General features: G+C 48.7%; 3 protein-coding genes across 3 annotated transcripts; all 3 read right to left on the bottom strand.

Moving 5' to 3' along the window:
• Window positions 1-50: 50 nt before the first annotated feature.
• On the bottom strand, window positions 51-3,054 carry ndufa6 (NADH:ubiquinone oxidoreductase subunit A6). The gene is made up of 3 exons (XM_084479577.1): window positions 2,889-3,054; window positions 1,077-1,192; window positions 51-240 (listed from the first exon to the last, which is right to left on the bottom strand). The coding sequence occupies exons 1-3, from the start codon at window positions 3,025-3,027 to the stop codon at window positions 109-111; spliced, it is 387 nt and encodes a 128-aa protein (XP_084335703.1). The 5' UTR covers window positions 3,028-3,054; the 3' UTR covers window positions 51-108.
• A 224-nt stretch (window positions 3,055-3,278) lies between these two features.
• triobpb (TRIO and F-actin binding protein b) lies at window positions 3,279-12,896 on the bottom strand. Its single transcript, XM_084478638.1, has 12 exons — window positions 12,633-12,896; window positions 10,807-10,863; window positions 9,854-9,922; window positions 9,654-9,743; window positions 8,847-8,956; window positions 8,216-8,639; window positions 6,716-6,977; window positions 6,433-6,544; window positions 5,924-6,083; window positions 5,377-5,490; window positions 4,893-4,979; window positions 3,279-4,302 (listed from the first exon to the last, which is right to left on the bottom strand). Exons 1-12 carry the CDS (start codon window positions 12,642-12,644, stop codon window positions 4,141-4,143), a joined length of 1,659 nt encoding a protein of 552 aa, XP_084334764.1. The 5' UTR covers window positions 12,645-12,896; the 3' UTR covers window positions 3,279-4,140.
• A 997-nt stretch (window positions 12,897-13,893) lies between these two features.
• On the bottom strand, window positions 13,894-17,879 carry LOC311382249 (uncharacterized protein; the record flags this gene model as incomplete). Its single annotated transcript, XM_084488507.1, has 4 exons — window positions 17,826-17,879; window positions 15,415-16,961; window positions 14,597-15,048; window positions 13,894-14,038 (listed from the first exon to the last, which is right to left on the bottom strand). Exons 1-4 carry the CDS (start codon window positions 17,866-17,868, stop codon window positions 13,894-13,896), a joined length of 2,187 nt encoding a protein of 728 aa, XP_084344633.1. The 5' UTR covers window positions 17,869-17,879.
• Between the last annotated feature and the right edge of the window lie 277 nt (window positions 17,880-18,156).

The raw sequence follows: 18,156 nt of genomic DNA, 5'->3' as shown, positions 1-18,156 counted from the left end.
TAACATTGAGGGGCACATTTTTGGAAATGAGAGGCAGAACAGTTGTGTCATGTGTTTTAAGATGTGTATTTACAGTACGACAGCAGAGGGAACAGCTATTGGACACAGTCAGGGGTCGTGACCCTGGTAGAACCTGGACAGGAAGTCGGCAGGTCGCTGGTTCTCCGTCTCGTGGAAGTAGCGCATGATGTGGGTCTTCTGCTTCCACACCTTGATGGTCTCCTCTAGCTCCATCTTCCCCTGGAAGAGACAGGTCATTAAGGAGCAGGTAGGGGTTAGACAGTACAGAGACAGGTCATTAAGGAGCAGGTAGGGGTTAGACAGTACAGAGACAGGTCATTAAGGAGCAGGTAGGGGTTAGACAGTACAGAGACAGGTCATCAAGGAGCAGGTAGGGGTTAGACAGTACAGAGACAGGTCATTAAGGAGCAGGTAGGGGTTAGACAGGTCATTAAGGAGCAGGTAGGGGTTAGACAGTACAGAGACAGGTCATTAAGGAGCAGGTAGGGGCTAGACAGTACAGAGACAGGTCATTAAGGAGCAGGTAGGGGTTAGACAGTACAGAGACAGGTCATTAAGGAGCAGGTAGGGGCTAGACAGTACAGAGACAGGTCATTAAGGAGCAGGTAGGGGTTAGACAGTACAGAGACAGGTCATTAAGGAGCAGGTAGGGGCTAGACAGTACAGAGACAGGTCATTAAGGAGCAGATAGGGGTTAGACAGTACAGAGACAGGTCATTAAGGAGCAGGTAGGGGACATCTTGCTCTGGAATGCCTGCAGGTAGACTGAGGACATTTGGGATTGAACCCAGAACAATTTGTCTACAAGTCGCCCACCCTAACCCTGAGCCTATTCTGCACAGTATCCATTAAATAATACAAAAAAAGAACCAATATTCCAACACAATATTACTATACCACAGTGATACAATTCTTCACAACAACCATTCCAATAATTTGCAGTTGAGGAATTTTTAACTAAATTATTGATTATTGAAACTACTGTTTAAAAAATACGCCAGAGGACCAAGATGACCTCCATCTTGTTGTAAAACCTGTTGAAAGACGGCGTTCACCTTGATGACGAGCATGTCGATGACGCGGGGGTCTGTGACGTGCTTGTTCTTGACGAACATCTCCCGGACTTTGTCCTTGGCCTGCCGAGTGCTGATGTCCAGCTGGAACAGCGCCACTACAGTAAACAAAGACTCATTACATTTAGGGCATTTAGCAGACGCGTTTATCCAAAGCGACTTACAATAACTTAATTTGTCATAAGAAGTGAAACAATATATCTCCGTCGGTACAGTAAAGACGTTCATAGAACCAAGTGCAAGTACTGACAATCGCCAGGCTGACCCCATTCCCCGTATACAGCAGTGATAGCTAGCTACTGCAGATGCTACACAAATAAGTACATGCTACACAACATGCATGCACAACACAATTAAGTACATGCTACACAATTAAGTACAATGAATGAATACAACCTGCATTAAGTGCCAGGACGTACAACAAACAATAGTGCAACAGACAAATAAGGGACTGAATGGCTATGTAGAGTCTAGGTGAACTCTGAACAGGTGGGTTTTGAGTCGTTTGCGGAAGCTGGTGAGCGACTCTGCAGTCCTGACATCAGCAGGGAGCTCGTTCCACCACTGTGGTCCCAAGAAAGACTCTTCTTTACATAGAACTACTTACCTGAAACAGACCCCATGCTTTACATACAACCAGACTTATTTGATAAACATCGGGCTCTTTATGTACAACTAGACTTATCTGAAAACACAGAAGACTCAACGTGTGTTATCTGAAGCACAATGTGTCGTCTGTTCTGATTAGAAGAGGACCTCCAACACAACAATGTACAGCTGACAACAGCTAAAAGGAGTTTCCACTTTTCTAAGTTTGTTGCGACTTACTCCAATCAAGATCAATAAAATAATTACAGATCATGGAGCTGAGTGGGACTACAGGCCTGCCGTGATACCGCTAGGCGAAAAGGGACATTAATTAGAATCGCAAGTCTGCAAATAATTCAGTTAACCAATTACAATCAGGTATCGTTGTCATAGTCACCATGGTTACAGGACATGGAGGAGGTAAACAGCTATTTACGTTTCTCAACAAGCAGTCCTCTAACCTCAGTCCATCCATAGTGGTAAACTACATCCATATACCTATAATTATTGGTCGAAAATCAATTAATACTCTTATAATTATATTATGGTGAAAGGAAGGAGCATAGGAACAAATTTACTGACTACATGAGGGGCATACAAGAGAGGGTTAAGCTTCTCTTGTACAGAATGCCACTGTGTGTAGTTAGGTTAGTTAGTATGGTTAGGGGTAGTTATTATGTGGAGCTCCGTCTGGCAAAGTGGTTGATTTTGAGCCCAAAACCTTTATTTATTTATTTTTGTCCATTCTGGGCTGCTGTAGAAACATGGCGACCTCCATGGAAGAGGACCCACTCCCTGTGTTGATATAAAGGCTTCATTCTAAAAGGCAATAACAAATGATTTCCTTGGTATTACACACTAAAACACACTTATGAATATTATATGCCATTTCTGCCACGTCCGTTCCGCCGGACGCCACTACTCTACACACACTACTACACCTCTGGAGGAGAAGGGAGCTAGCTCCATGCTATCTGTGAGTTCGCTTCGTGCTCTCGGTTAGTGAACAGAGATCATCCGCCGTCAGTGAAGGTCATCCCCGCTGCACGGACCGACCACACCGGTACATGTGATGATCGTTTAGCGTCCGACAGGAGCTCCTGAGCGGGTCGGCTCCACACGTCGACCCGCAGCCGCCGTCCAGACGCGACCTTGACAGCTCGGTGTCACCCGGGTTAGTCAGCCGGGTTAGTCGAGGTAACCTACCCGTGTTCGGGACCTCCCGGTACCAGGCCCGGTACAGCTCCCTGACCCTCCGCTTGGCTTCGTCCAGGTCCCGGCTGAAGATCGGTTTGACGACTCGAGCAGCTCCCGCTGCGGTCCGGGTCGCCGCGCTGGACGCCATGATTGTTAGTCTGTTCTTCTTCCTCGGTTCCTCTGGTTTTATTGAGGAGTATTCACTCTGACGCCCCCTAGAGACAAGGCAGCTCAACAACACGTTCAAGGTTTAACTGGTGTTCACGTTTAATAAAACTCTAACCTTTTTTTATTATTATTAATGTAGCACCGTTAAAACATTTGTGACTAGGTTCTTTATTTGATAAAAATGAACGGTGAATAAGAGACAGCAGAAATCAAGCCTGTGAGAAGACATAATTTTGTTCAGATTTTTTTTTAATAACGAGTAATTTATTGATTACAAAAATGCAGATGATTTACAATTAGTCACTGCTCTACAGTATATTAAATATCAAAATATGGTCACAATACAGGTAGCTAGGTATCTCATCGGATCACAAATGACTGGATCCTCATTGGCTCATTGGGCTCACCAACGCTCCGTTCACCACCGCTTCAGTCCCACATCTCCTCGACGTCCGACCCCATCCTGTTTCCTCGTCTCCCAGTGTCACCACTGCGACCAGTTTACAAGCATTCCTGGTTACGGGTCAGATGCACGTCCCATTTCTGTTTCCCAGCTGGGAACGGAACCCAGACTATACTGGAGATACATCACGTCACATTACTGTTGGAACATTTAAACGCCACAACGCAGAGAGAGGGAGGCTGTGAATCCAATGATGAGCATGAAGATAATAAGGAAGTTCATTCTAATCATTTAGACAGAACACAAATAATTCTCTCCTCAGAGGAAACATTCCAGTTTTCGACTTACTTTCAACTCACAAAAGTAAAAATAATAAAACAAAAAGAAAATTTTAAAAAAGTGCAAATTCATACATGGAAGACAGCCCAGGGGTCAGGGGTCAGGCTGAATGAGAAGGCACTAGTGTCTGACTCTCTGAGGCCTCTCTCGATGGCTCTCTGGGGCCCGTCTGGCTGTCTGGGGCCCCTGACTCTTTGGTTCTCAGGGGCCCCCAGACAGCCAGGGGCCCCAGACAGCCAGGGGTCCAGAAAGCCGCCCTGGCTGTCTGGGGCCCCTGTGACTCTCTGGGGCCCCTGTGACTCTCTGGGTCCCCTGTGACGTCCCGGGGCCCCTGTGACGTCCCGGGGCCCCTCAGTGCTCCAGGCTGTTGCCCAGCACCTGGCCCTCCTGCAGGGCCGCCAGGGCCAGCCTCAGGTGCTCCTTGAGGGACTGGACCTCCCGCAGGCTCCGCCCTCGCATGCCGCTTAGCTCCGCCTCCAGCTCCCGGCGCCGCTCCGAGGCTAACCGCTTCTCCTGGAAGAGCGGGTCAAAGGTCACACTTTAAACGTGGAAGGACACACACACACACACACACACACACACACACACACACACACACACACACACACACACACACACACACACACACACACACACACACACACACACACACACACACACACACACACACACACACACACACACAGGTTGTAACGATACGCGTATTCGTACCAAAATTTTTCGGTATGGGTCTAACAGTTCGATGCACGTTTGATATTGGTACATACCTAAAAAAAAAAAAAAAAATCAGTTTTTATTGATCACACACTCTCTGTGAGTGTCTCGTCTTGTCCTGATGTTTTGTGTTGAGGACCACAATAGAAATAAGTCCTGGACTTTATTGTGTTTTTATCCTCAATTGTAAATGTCTTTTCATTTGTGTAAGGCATTTGTTTGATACAATTGAATAAATCAAATCAAAACGAAATTGTTTAATTAAAATAAAATAATAAAAACTGCTGTACCAAAAAAACGTACCGAATCGTCACTTTTGTGTATCGTTACACCCCTAACACACACACACACACACACACACACACACACACACACACACACACACACACCGTGTTGAGGGCCTGCAGCTCGTTGCGGAGACAGCCGATCTCCTGGTGGAGGTACTCCACCTCCTTCTCCTTGACCTGGACGAGGACCTGAAGGAGAACCACCGGGTCACCACACAGAACCACCAGTTTGACTCAGCTAAAAGTTAACCTGCTGTCTTCTATGGACAGCTTTGGTTAATAGTCTACCAAAGCTGGTTTGGTTATAGTGAAATATCATGTATATAGTAATAGTAAAGTTAGTTAGTTCAGTTTGTTCTGGTTACCCAGTCTCTTGAACAATATTCTATCTCATTCCTCGTGATCCGGAGCTAAGCAGTGTTTCCTAAGCCTGTTCATTTCAAAGCCGCACCGGCATTCTCCTGTTAAATCTCTTTTGTTTTGCTAAATGTGGACATTCCCCAGGTCTTCTTTTAGATCACATTCCAGATCATGCTGTCGTTCAAACATCAGAACCCGGACAGGTCTGTTAAGGTTGAACTCTTACCTCCAGTTCACAGGAAGTCGTGGTTCTGTTTTCGTTAACGACTCCCCCTGAACCTTGACCTGCGACCACGGACCGCGAGCGGCCGACCGCCTCCACCAGGCGCGCCTTGAGGTCCTGCCAGACAGACGAGAACGCGGAGACATTCAAACACAACCTGCACGGTGCCTGTTGGGAACAGGCCGACGGGTCTCCCTCTCTCGAGCTTCACACTCGACTGCACTACCTTGTAAACGGTCCTCATGTATAAAGCGCTTTCATCCAAAGCGCTTTACAGTGTTGACTGACATTCACCCATTCATGCACACATTCACACACCGACGGCGGAGTCGACCACGCAGGGCGACAGCCAGCGGGTCAGGAGCAGTCAGGGTGAGGCATCTCGCTCAGGGAACTTCAGAAAATCTGAACCGTACAATCCTTGAAAATCGACCTGCTCTGGTCTAACCTGCTCTGGTCTATCTCACCTGTTCTGGTCTCACCTGCTGTGGTCTACCTCACCTGCTCTGGTCTCACCTGCTCTGGTCTCACCTGGTCCAGTCAGACTCACCTCTTTCTCCTTGCGCAGCAGGTCCAGGTCTCTCTCCCGGCGGCTGAGCTCTCTCTCTCTGTCGGCGGCGTCCTGCTGGGCCCGGTTCAGCTCCAGACACTTGTGGGAGTAGCGCTCTGACAGGCCGGCCAGCTCCCGCTGCAGCGCCTGGGTGTCCGCCCTGCGCCACACACAACCACCTCTACTAGCATCTGTAGCATTAGCTGCCTAATGTCAAATTGTTTTTTTCAATGGCATGGAATTTAAATAAGCGTAAATATAGCTTTTATTATACATGATATAGTATTGAACGGCGTGCTATAGTCTCGCTTGAATGAGATTCACACATACTTCCCGTTAAAGTGTCTATAAGTTATTGCAGCAGACTGTTTGAATGTCATTAAGGAGCAGGGTTAGGGGGCATCTTGCACTGGGATGAAGACTACTCTGCCCCCCAAAATGATCTCACAATCTCTTTGGATTGTTGACGTCCAATATAAAACAAGAAGCATGAAGGGAGAGGAACATACTGTAGCTGGTTCCTCAGGCCGACAGAGTCCCCGGTCCCCCCACAGAGCCGCGTGGCCCGCTCCACCTCCCTCTCCAGCTGCTCTTTGTGAGCCTTCTTCAGCGCCTCCATCGCTAACAACAACAACAACAAACAGAAGGCCGTGGATATTATGGGATGGATGAGGATGTGATAATGTCTGTATGACTTCTACCATGTCAACCTTTATCACGTCTACTCCTCAGCCCCTCATCTCAACCACTTCCTCCCCCTCCTCCTCTCAACTCCCCCCTGTCCTCCCTCACCTTGAGCGGTGGCCCGGGTCTCCTCCAGGAGCAGCCTCTCCTGCTCCTCCTGCACCTCCCTGCTCTGCCGCTCGTGTTGTCGCTGCACCTCCTGGAGGGCGTGGCGGTGAGCGCGCTCCAACGCCGTCAGGCTGCTCCTGCACGCCGTGTCCGGGCCGCATGCCTTCCCCGCGCAGCCTCCCACCCCCTCGCCTCTCCCGCCTCCCTCCCCCCCTCCCCCTCCTCCTCTCAGTGTCTCCAGCTGCTGCCTCAGTGACGCCACCTGAAGGTCAAACAGAAAAACACGCAGAGGTAAAGCGGAGCACAGTACTATGGTAGTATTACAGTACTAAACTACTGTATTAAATACAGTACTAAACAGTACAACATTAGTTCTAATACAGCACTACCGTTGTAGGAAATACACTACTACTGTAGTATAAAATTCAGTGCTATAGTAGTATTAAATGCAGTACTACTGTAGTATTAGATAAAGCGCAAAATAAGTATCAAATACAGCACTACTGTAGTGATAAATACTATTAAATAAAGTAATACTGTCGTTAATATGTAGTACCAAAGTAGAAGCTGACCGCAGTACTACTGTACTGCATTAAATACAGCACTACACTAGTTATAATGTAGTAGGACAGTAGTACTAGAGGTATTACCGCAGCATAACTGTAGTAATAAATACAGTACTAATGTAGTATTAAATTAACTCCTACTGTATTATCATACAGTTATACGTTATAGCAAGGTATTTTTCTACTCCGGTAGTTGTTACAGGGGCAACACACACAACACAGGGAGATAACAAGCCACAGCACACAGAAGCAGTGGCCTCAGCAGCACCTCCACAAACAGCCCGTGCGGCGGGGACGTTTCGTGTGTTAATGGTGTCTTGTGTGTTAAAGGTGTGTTATTGTTGACTTGTGGGGTTGTGTAGTTGGTGTGTTATGTGCTTAAAGTTGTATCAGCGATTCTAGGCAGAGACATAAATTATCACATTCATCTGATCTGTCCTCACGATCCGCCAGCCGCCCACCCCATCAGCAGGCAACACAACACGTCTCTGTAGGCAGCCTGTGTTCCAAGGTCGTACACAAAACAAATGGTACCACCAACCACTCACAACCAACATAAATAGTATTCCAACCAATCAGCGACAAGGGGCGGGTGTTGTGGGGGTTTGTGTGTGTTCATGATAGTTTTTTACTGGATGTACGAAACACTGAAGGGAGGGGCGGGCTGGCTCTGTTTGTTTGGGATCTCGCTCCAAATACCAACAGAAGTGACGTGGCCCAGCGTCTCTGATACGACCTTTAAGGAGCCTTGACACTGTGTGTTCTGCTCTAGACGGGTTCGGGTTGTGCTGCTGAGGAACACATGCAGGCTAGAAGAGGGTTTCTTCTCGGAGGTTAAAAGGCAGGAGGCGGTCCTTCATCTTGGAGATGAAGGGTTAATTTGCATGTTAATTCCAGAACGTCTGCAAATTAGAAACTGCACTGCACGCACTACCTCCCTGTGCAGCGCCTCATTGGCTGGCTGGCCACTGGACTGAGAGCTGATTGGCAGGGCCTTCATCTCCTTTAAAGGCAAGCGTTCAAACTCCTCCCACTTGTTCTCTATCTCCTCCTCCATTCGCTGCCAGCTGTCCGAGCCTGCCGGCCCCTTCCTGGACAGCAAGGCCTCCCATTGGCTGCTGGTGGAGTCTAGGGGTGTCCTCCCCTCCTGCCAGTGGCTGTGCTCCCTGCCCTGGCCCTCCCCTGCCTCTCTCTGACTGGCTGGCAGCGAGGGGGCGGGGGCAGGGAGGGGCGACAGCTCCACGTGGTTGAGGCGGCGCTGGGAGGGGGAGGCGGGGTTGGGCCGCGCGGAGGAACGCCGCGCCGACAGCAGAGGTGCACCATGGGAGTTCTCCTTATCACTGCTGCTGTCCGGAAGCCTGAGGGCGGCCATATTGGTTATCCATTAACTTTCCAATTAACAATTAACTATCCAATTAACATTTTGATCGTCACATCCACAGTCATCTCTATACAGTCTGTGTCTAGAATTAACTTAAGTTCTAGAACGTCTGTTCCTTTCATTTGACTAGGCATGGTTGAGGTCACGTGACCAGGTAGGGGCATGTGGAGGTCATGTGACTCACTGTGTGAGGTCAGGTGACCTGCTGGGCTGGACGCTCTTCCTCAGAACTTCAATCCAGTTCCTGCGGATCCCAGCTGTCATGGCCGACAGCGTCACCGTCTCCTCGCGGGTCTGAGGGCACAGAGGCATGATGGGTAACAGGAAGCTACAGCGCTCCGGCAGGTCATAACAGTGATGCTAATTAATATATAAAGATATAAATGTCATAATCACAATAGTTATATAGGACCTTTCAAAAGTTAATAAAATGCTCACATGAAACAAGTAAGAATCTATTATGGCATTTGTGAATGTTTTTATTCAAGGCATCTAACAATCGCATGATAATAATGATACCATGAGAGCAAATATTATGGGATGCTCTGCTGGTTGAGCTGCACTGGAAAAAGGAGAAGAAATTAAATGAACAAAAGGGACAGAAGAAAAGAATACAGGAGTCAGAAAGAGGGTTAGGATTAGGAGGATATAGGAGTTAGGGAGGATATAGGAGTTAGGGAGAGGATATAGGAGTTAGGGAGAGGATATAGGAGGATATAGGAGTTAGGGAGAGTATATAGGAGTTAGGGAGAGGATATAGGAGTTAGGGAGGATATAGGAGTTAGGGAGGATGAGGGCGAGACAATCAAACAAGGAAGCTGAATTCAACATAAAACATAAAATTAAAATAAAGAAATCTTGGATCTGCAGACTGAAGTAATCAGACAGGTGAGACAGGTTAGAGTGGTGAGACAGGTAAGGGAGGTGATACAGGTTAGAGTGGTGAGACAGGTAAGGGAGGTGATACAGGTTAGAGTGGTGAGACAGGTACCTGAATCTGAAAGCCGTAGTTCTTCTCTACGTCGAACTCTGAAACCTTCAAGCAGGAGAGGAGGTCAACCTCTCCGTCAGGCTCGTCTTTCTGGAAGAAAAGATTACAGTTCAACATTTTGAAATATTACAGATTAAGGTTAACAGATTAGAGATGGCATCAATAATAATATATGACGAGGGAGAGGAGCATGGTGGTACCTCTTCTGCTCCAGAGTCTCTGTAATATTTGAGTCCAGCGTCGGTCAGAACAAACCAGTGCTTCTTCCACTGGAAGACAACAGAAAGAGTTTAAGAACTACAACTACACAGGGTTAAAGAACTACAACCACAGAGTTAAAGAACTACAACCAGAGTTAAAGAACTACAACCACATTGAGATAATAAACTAGAACTACATACAGAACTAGTAAGCCCCTTCTCCACCGACAGTAACAGCTCCACTCGCCTCAGCCTTTTTTTGCGATTCCATCGGCAAAAAAATTCCTGGTACCTTGAACCTTTTTTAGTAGTACATCCGTCGAGCTTCAAGGTACTTTTGTGTAAACAGAGTCCGCCGTGTGTGTCGCTCCTTATCCGGGGCTCGAGTTTTAGACGCAACTCATTGCGTTTTTTCAATTTTATTTCATTTCCTGTTTCCCTTCATAACCTTTCCCGGGAATCAGGAAATAGTCTTGATCAGATTTCCCGGGAATCCCGTCTCCCGGTAATATTAAACCCCATGACGACCCGCCCACGTTGAAGAGGTTCTTTTTAAGATGGAAACGCGACGTGTCTGGAACCAAACCAAGTGGTGCCACGCTAAGTCGTGGCGAGTTGAGCGGGTACTGTCGGTGGAAGAGCGGCAGTCTAGTGTTAACCCTACAGAGTAAAATAAGTACACCGTGTCATTATAATCATGTTTGCATTTTCTTTTACAACTGTTTGAATGTAAGCAGAGAGCAATGGTAACCAGGATAACCTGATTCTCTGTGTCTCTGTGTGTGTGTGTGTGTGTGTGTGTGTGTGTGTGTGTGTGTGTGTGTGTGTGTGTGTGTGTGTGTGTGTGTGTGTGTGTGTGTGTGTGTGTGTGTGAGAGAGAAGTGGGAATGGTGTGTTTGGGTTTGTTTACGGTGACGTTGATGAGAGACCGAGTGAGTCTGTGTGGATGTTACCTCTCCCACGTCGTCCATCTTGGACATCCATCCCTTCTTGAAGTTCAACAGATCGGGCTGTGGGACCACAAGGTCGCAGGTTAACCCTCACATGGTCATGATGACATAGTGACAACATCCTGTTTGGTACACAGGTACTTATAATTGAAGTACCTATTGTAACGTAAAGAGCTCTAGATACACACGCTGGTTAGAGGTCAGCTGACGACTGAGACAGGAAACACAAACGTACTTCCGTGAAACAAGAACACGGCACTATTTATGCAAACCCGGAAAGGGTGGGGGGATGTGGAATTACATTTACAGCTGCAGTGTATAGCAAACGAGTGTGTGTGTGTGCGTCATTTCAGCTGAAGATGTTTGGAGTTTGATTGACGGCTGCAGAGACAGAAATGCGCTAGCACACACATCACAACACAACCGAGAAGAGAACTACAACACAACACTACAACACAACAACACAACCAGAGAACTACAACACAACAACACAACCAGAGAACTACAACACTACCAGAGAACTACAACACTACCAGAGAACTACAACACAACAACACTACCAGAGAACTACAACACAACCAGAGAACTACAAGTTGTAGTTCTCTGGTTGTGTTGTGTTGTACTTCTCTGGTAGTGTTGTAGTTCTCTGGTTGTGTTGTAGTTCTCTGGTAGTGTTGTATTGTAGTTCTCTGGTTGTGTTGTTGTGTTGTAGTTATCTGGTAGTGTTGTGTTGTAGTTCTCTGGTTAAGTTGTGTTTCAGTGTTGTGTTGTAGTTCTCTGGTAGTGTTGTAGTTCTCTGGTTGCGTTGTAGTTCTCTGGTTGTGTTGTTGTGTTGTGTTGTAGTTCTCTGGTTGTGTTGTTGTGTTGTTGTAGTCTACAACACAACAACACAGTTGTAGTCTACAACAACACAACCACAACACAAGTGTTGTTGTAGTCTACAGCACAACCAGAGAACTACAACACAACACTACCACACAACATAACACAACACAACCAGAGAACTACAACACAACACTACCACACAACACAACCAGAGAACTACAACACAACCAAAGAACTACAACACAACACAACCAGAGAAATACAACACAACACAACACTACCAGAGAACTACAACACAACACTGCAACGCAACACAACCAGAGAACTACAACACTACCAGAGAACTACAACACAACACTACAACACGACACAACACTACCAGAGAACTACAACACAACACAACCAGAGAACTACAACACAACACTACAACACTACCAGAGAACTACAACACAACCAGAGAACTACAATCGAAGAGAACTAAAACAACCACTGCAAGAGAATGTGAGTGTGTTTGTGTGTTTGTCTGTTTTTGTGTAACCTGAATGATTGACTAATTCAACAGAGAGCAGAGAATGAAAATATTTCTTTCGGGGGATTAAGTTACATGCGTTCTGACAACCGCAGCGGCACACCCTCCTGCGAACGACACGACACAACTACACAACTCACCCTCCTGCGAACCACACGACACAACTACACAACTCACCCTCCTGCGAACCACACGACACAACTACACAACTCACCCGCCTACAAGCCACAACTACACAACTCAACCTCCTGGAAAGCCACACGACACAACGGTAAGCCGCTCATATGGGGACCCCGCTGCTCGTTCAGTGTAACCGACCGACGCCACTCGGCCGACGGACGCGCCGCGGCGTTTACGCGTCGTCTGCTCGGAGCGCATCGAGCGCGTTATGAACCATGTGCGGAAATATCAACAGTGTGTGTTGTGTTTGTGTCAGAGAAAGGTCTCACAACAGTGCAACCGATGTACAACCTACCGTCATGGTCATATAATCCAGATGCAGTTTGAAACGAGAGAAAAATGTGAAGTTATTTCATGCCGGGCAAAGGGCCTCGTCTCCCGACTCCACGTCCTGACCCTCGGGTGAATCGTGCGGCTCAGAGCAGACCAGAGCCCGTCCCGGTCTCATCGGAATGAGGAGGATTCCAAAGCTTTCGGTTTTCCAGCCGGTCCAAAGTTGAACATGCCTTTTTTTGTTGTTGCACATAAACGTCAGCTGAAAATCGCTCGGTTTCACAACTTTGTGACAAACCGTAGAGGCGGATCACTTCCTGGGCGGACCGACGAGAGAGCAGCCGCAGGGGACGGTCCTATTTGCATAACTTAAAGTTCGACGTTCCAATCCCCTTTGAAATAAATTGATTAGAAAAACCCATAGTGATAAGCTATAGAAACATTTAATACTAAAAACATCAATACAATAGTGCAGACCTGTTGCCGCTAACACTCGGGAGTCTTTAATAACCATTTCGAGATGTCAACATGTAGACAGCGGCATGGCGGTTGGTGATACATCGGAAAAGTATGACTAACTATGAGTAGTTAGGGTCTACATGATATTTACTAAATGTATGACCTACTAGTATTTTGTTTTTTAATAACGAACACACACACACACACACACACACACACACACACACACACACACACACACACACACACACACACACACACACACATTCTCACACACACACGGTTGGGCATACCTGTGACGGTTCAGGTATGTGTGTGTTTCCGGTTCCCTCCTCCCCCGCAGGACCAGAGCCCTGGAATCAACAGCACATTAAAGCAATAATCAATGCATTTATTATCTATTGTATTCAATATATTGTATATTACATATTTATAGACAACATAAATTGATATTCAGAAGAACAAAGAAAGCAATGCCGAGCTTCACTCTCACACACACACACACACACACACACACACACACACACACACACACACACACACACAGACAGACAGACAGACAGACAGACAGACAGACAGGGGTTGTGTAGAAGAAGATATATTGGGAGGCTTCCTGTGGATAACTTTACCCACATTGTGGTTGACATATTTCTTTACTTTTGTCTCACCAGGTTCCTATTGGCTGCTGTACCTGTCTCACCAGGTTCCTATTGGCTGCTGTACCTGTCTCACCAGGTTCCTATTGGCTGCTGTACCTGTCTCGCCAGGTTCCTATTGGCTGCTGTACCCGTCTCACCAGGTTCCTATTGGCTGCTGTACCTGTCTCACCAGGTTCCTATTGGCTGCTGTACCTGTCTGAACAGGGAGGTGGGGGAGTGCGGTCTGGAATGGTTCCCCCAGCCCAGCGTCTCTCTGTCGGGGCCTCGTGGTCGCTCCCTCTCCCTGGACGGGTGTCTGCTCACTGAGTGACTGAGGGAGAAGGACGTATGCAAACACAACAATCCCATTTTTTGCATGTACTGGACGAGTGAGGTGAAAATACTTGAAAAAGCAGTCTGTCTACACACTGTATATTGTTCCAAATGTGTTATTTTTGAAATGTTGAATTTGGATGAGCAGTTTGAGAATTCCCAGGTACCATAGCTGTGTTCGAAATCGTTCCCTATTCCCTCACTCACTATTCCCTATATAGTGTTTATGATATAGTGAACTATATAGGGAACGAACAAAAGAGAATTCGGACACTACGCTGAACATTTCTAAACGTCATTTGCGTCAGTAAAACACGACCGCATTGCATTGTGGTACACGGGAGTAACCTGTAGGGAACATAGTATGTTCACTCAAATGTTGGGTATTTTATTGTCCACTATGTAGTGAATGAAATTAACCACTGAGAATTCGAACAGCGCTACAAAATGGCGAGCACCCTATATAGTGCACTGTATCCGTGATAGCGAACGATTTGGAACACAGCTCATGTCTCAGGGCGCTGACACTGTCTGTTTGACTCCTCTGGGTTCTCACCTGGCTGGTTTAAAAAGCTCCCGTCTCCCCGGCGGTCCCTGGTGGTTTGGAGGCTTCACTGCGTCCTCCCTCTGGTGGATCCTCCGGCCTCTCGGCACATCAGCCAACACCGCATACTCCTCCCTACTCTTGCCCGCCGACTCCTCCCCGCTCCGACCGCCGGACTCCCAGGAGTCCATGGAGCTCTGGGAGGAGGAGTTCCTCTGCAGCTGGATCAGCGGTGGCGGGGAGGGGCTCTGTGTGCGGCGGGGGGGCCTGTCGTTGTGAGGGGAGGGGCTTCGTTCCTCCATGCCCCTCCTGCTGTCGGAGAACCGGTTGACGCTTGAACTCCTGGATGCTGGTCTGCTGACTGACGAGTTGGTCCTATTGGCCTCCCTGGGCCCCTGGAAACCGCGCCTGCTGGTCTCCCTGGTCACATGGAATCCTGCTGATCTACTGGCCTCGCGGGGCCCCTGAGAGCCCACCATCCGACTGGCCTCGTTTGGTGCCTGCAAGCTTGTTGTTCTCCTGGTCTCTCTTGGTGCCTGAAATCTGGTTGTTCTACTGGTCTCTCTTGGTGCCTGGGGGCTGGTTGTTCTCCTGGTCTCTCTTGGTGCCTGGGGGCTGGTTGTTCTACTGGTCTCTCTTGGTGCCTGGGGGCTGGTTGTTCTACTGGTCTCTCTTGGTGCCTGGGGGCTGGTTGTTCTCCTGGTCTCTCTTGGTGCCTGGGGGCTGGTTGTTCTACTGGTCTCTCTTGGTGCCTGGGAGCTGGTTGTTCTACTGGTCTCTCTGTGGGCGAGAGAGCTTGCTGTCCTGTTGGTCGCGCAGGACTGACATGCCGACGAGTTGTATGACGAATCCCTGAGGGAGCGTGAGGAGCTGTTCCTATCAGACAGCGTGGGGTCCTGGGTGGTTCTCCTCTGGACGCGGCTGTTGCTCTCTGCTGTGGTGACTTTACTCAGGATGGAGTAGCCTGGCGAGTCGGCGTTGGTGCTTCTGGGGGTGGCGGAGCCGAGGCGGTGGAGAGAGGTTACAGACTCTGTTTTCCGTAGCGAGGAAGCTCCCGGAGAGTTGTAGCTTCTTCTAGGGGGCGAGGAGCTGCGTCCATCGTGACTTCTGGCAAAACCACCGGACTCCGACTTAAGGCCTTTGGCAGGAGCATCGTAGGTCCGTCTCGGAGAGGAACGCCCAGAGTCGCTAAAGGAACCTTTAGTGTCTGCGCTCTTGGGTTGGTACCGCCCCGGAGACTCGTTGCTCTTCCTTCCTGGAGAAGAGCTTCGTCTCTCGTTAACTCCACTCCTGCTATAACTGCTGAACACCGTCTTGTTGGACATTGCGTGGTTGTGGTCCTGTTCTAGATTGTTCTGTGTGTTCCAAGCGTCCGGGTTGCGTAGGAGAGCCTGGCTTTCGATGTCGTATCCCTCCCTGATGGGGGAGCCACAGCGACCTGGATGACCTCTACTACTGAGGGATGTGACGGATTCAGACTTCCGGATGGGGCTGTGACTTGTTGAGCTGTAACTTCTCCTGGTGTGCGGAGAGCTGTCCACCTCACGGACGCCACCGTGGTCGGGCTTAGAGGAATAACTGTTACCCAGCTGCCTCTGGCCAGATGTACTGTAGTCCTTCCTCAACGGAGAAACACTTCTGCCCTCCTGGACTCTCAACACACCATTTGTCTCGCTTGTTTTCCGCAAGACGCTCTTAAAGTCTGAAACGGTAGTCCCTTGGGATTTGGCAGAACTTGCAAACGATTTGAAGTTCCTGGGCAGTGTTCCAGAGCCAGTAGCTCTCCCTGATGGGACCTGGGAGGGGCTCCTGGACCTTCTCTCCTGGCCACCGCCATCGAAGCTTCGCGTATTGAGGGAGAGGCTCCCCTCGCCACGCCCGAACGGTGATCGCCCTCGTGCTGGAGACGAAGAACGGGACTGGAGGGCGGAGCCTAGTCTCGAGGCATCATGTCGTCCAGGCTGCTGATTGGATGAAGACAGGGGAGAGGAGAGGTGTCCTTTACCGTACGAGCTGCCCTGGCGTCTTTGGCTGGTGGAGGCCAGTGACTCTGCGATCTTAAAAGGCGTGGGACTCGGAGAGCGAGGGCCGACCTGGGCCTCGACCTCGACCGCAATCTCGTAGGGATCGGGAGGCGGTGCGATCTGGTTCTTGTCCTGTTCCTCTTGGCTTAGTCTGTCAGGGGGCGCTGCCACATGGCGGTTCCGGAAGGGGACGGTGTCTTTGGGCTCGATGTTCCGAGTGTTGAAGACTGGGTGTCCTCTCTCAAAATGGCGGAACGGAGCCGGTGGATTCTGGTCGTGCAGCGAGCGGGACCCTGCAGCTCTCCCCAGGGAGAAATAGCCGCTGTCTCTGCTCTCTCTTTCCCCTCTGATCCCTGGGATCAAAGCACAAGCAGCTGAAAACAACGGGTATAGGGAACTCTAGATGTCAAAGATCAACTGCCAAGCACAGAGTTCGTGCCACGAGGCCAACTATATTGTATTACTGATAATTGCCCTGCAAAACCCCCACCGGTGGCAGCCATCACATGGGTGAGCTGACAGCCCTGGTGTGTAAAGAACACCTTTGGGTGTAAGTGGATACTGACTGGTCAAACGCCGCAAGTCATGGCTGCACTAGCCCTTACACTTGCTAGTTAGCAAACTAGCTAGTTGAATTTTCATTTCACAGGATGCTTTTTGGGTCTCCAAACCTCTCCTTGCTGTCCTTTATACATAAATGCACTTAGCGGCAGCAGGGGAAAGGATATGAAAGTCAAAAGCCCGAAACAGTCAACTATAGAATGGGCTTGCGCAATACTGCTATGGACCTCTGAAGAAGAAGTCCCGCCTCCGAGGCTCCGGTTCCCTCGGTCAAATGTCTATGGGAAATAACATGGGGTTTATGAATGATCGTACATAACAAACTCTGTAGGTGGCGGAGAAGTAAAAGCTGCGTCACGTTTTGAACTACACACATTTTCCATCTAGTTTCGACTGGCTTTTTGTTTGATTGTCGGTGCCGTTAAAGAAGTAAACGATTATTAATGCTACTTTAACGGCACCAAAAATCCAAAAACCCAGTTGAAACTAGATGAAAACGGTTGTAGATGAAAACGGTTGTAGTTGAAAACGTGACGCAGCTTTTCCTTCTCCGCAACCTACAGAGTTTGTTATGTACGATCATTCATAAACCCCATGTTATTTCACATAGACATTTGACCGAGGGAACCGGAGCCTCGGAGGCAGGGATGAAGTACCTGGGGATTTGCTGAAAGCGTCCCTGGTCCGGGTTTCGCCCATCCATTCCCGGGGGTCGGGGCAGCGGGCGGGGCGGTCCAGGCGGGTCATGGCGGGCTGCCCGGGGAGGAGGTCGTCGTCAGTGTTGCTGCTGCTGAGTTCAGGGGAGTCGCTCTGATCAGCACAGCTAGGGGAGGAGAGACGGAGACAGAGGGAGAGAGTAGGAGGAACATATATACAGACACACATATTTATACATTTACATACACTACGTACGTCCGTCCTGCTACCTGTCTATGTTGTTACCTGTCTTTGGTGTTACCTGTCTATCCTCCTACCTGTCTGTCCTGC

This window comes from Micromesistius poutassou, assembly GCF_964030765.1.
Source record: "Micromesistius poutassou genome assembly, chromosome: 1".
Taxonomy (NCBI): Eukaryota; Metazoa; Chordata; class Actinopteri; order Gadiformes; family Gadidae; genus Micromesistius; species Micromesistius poutassou.
Note: the sequence above shows the minus strand (reverse complement) of the source record. Positions and strands in the feature narration are given on the sequence as shown.

Excerpts from the sequence above, each read along its gene's own strand:
- triobpb (XM_084478638.1), bottom strand. Across the intron at positions 8,640-8,846 it reads AGGTCACCTGACCTCACACA|GCTTCCGGACAGCAGCAGTG; the intron begins GTGAGTCACATG and ends GGCCGCCCTCAG. Across the intron at positions 4,303-4,892 it reads AGCTGCAGGCCCTCAACACG|GAGAAGCGGTTAGCCTCGGA; the intron begins GTGTGTGTGTGT and ends CCGCTCTTCCAG.
- ndufa6 (XM_084479577.1), bottom strand. The coding sequence starts at position 3,027 with ATGGCGTCCAGCGCGGCGACCCGGACCGCAGCGGGAGCTGCTCGAGTC. Across the intron at positions 1,193-2,888 it reads CCGGGAGGTCCCGAACACGG|TGGCGCTGTTCCAGCTGGAC; the intron begins GTAGGTTACCTC and ends TGTTTACTGTAG. Across the intron at positions 241-1,076 it reads TCGACATGCTCGTCATCAAG|GGGAAGATGGAGCTAGAGGA; the intron begins GTGAACGCCGTC and ends TGTCTCTTCCAG.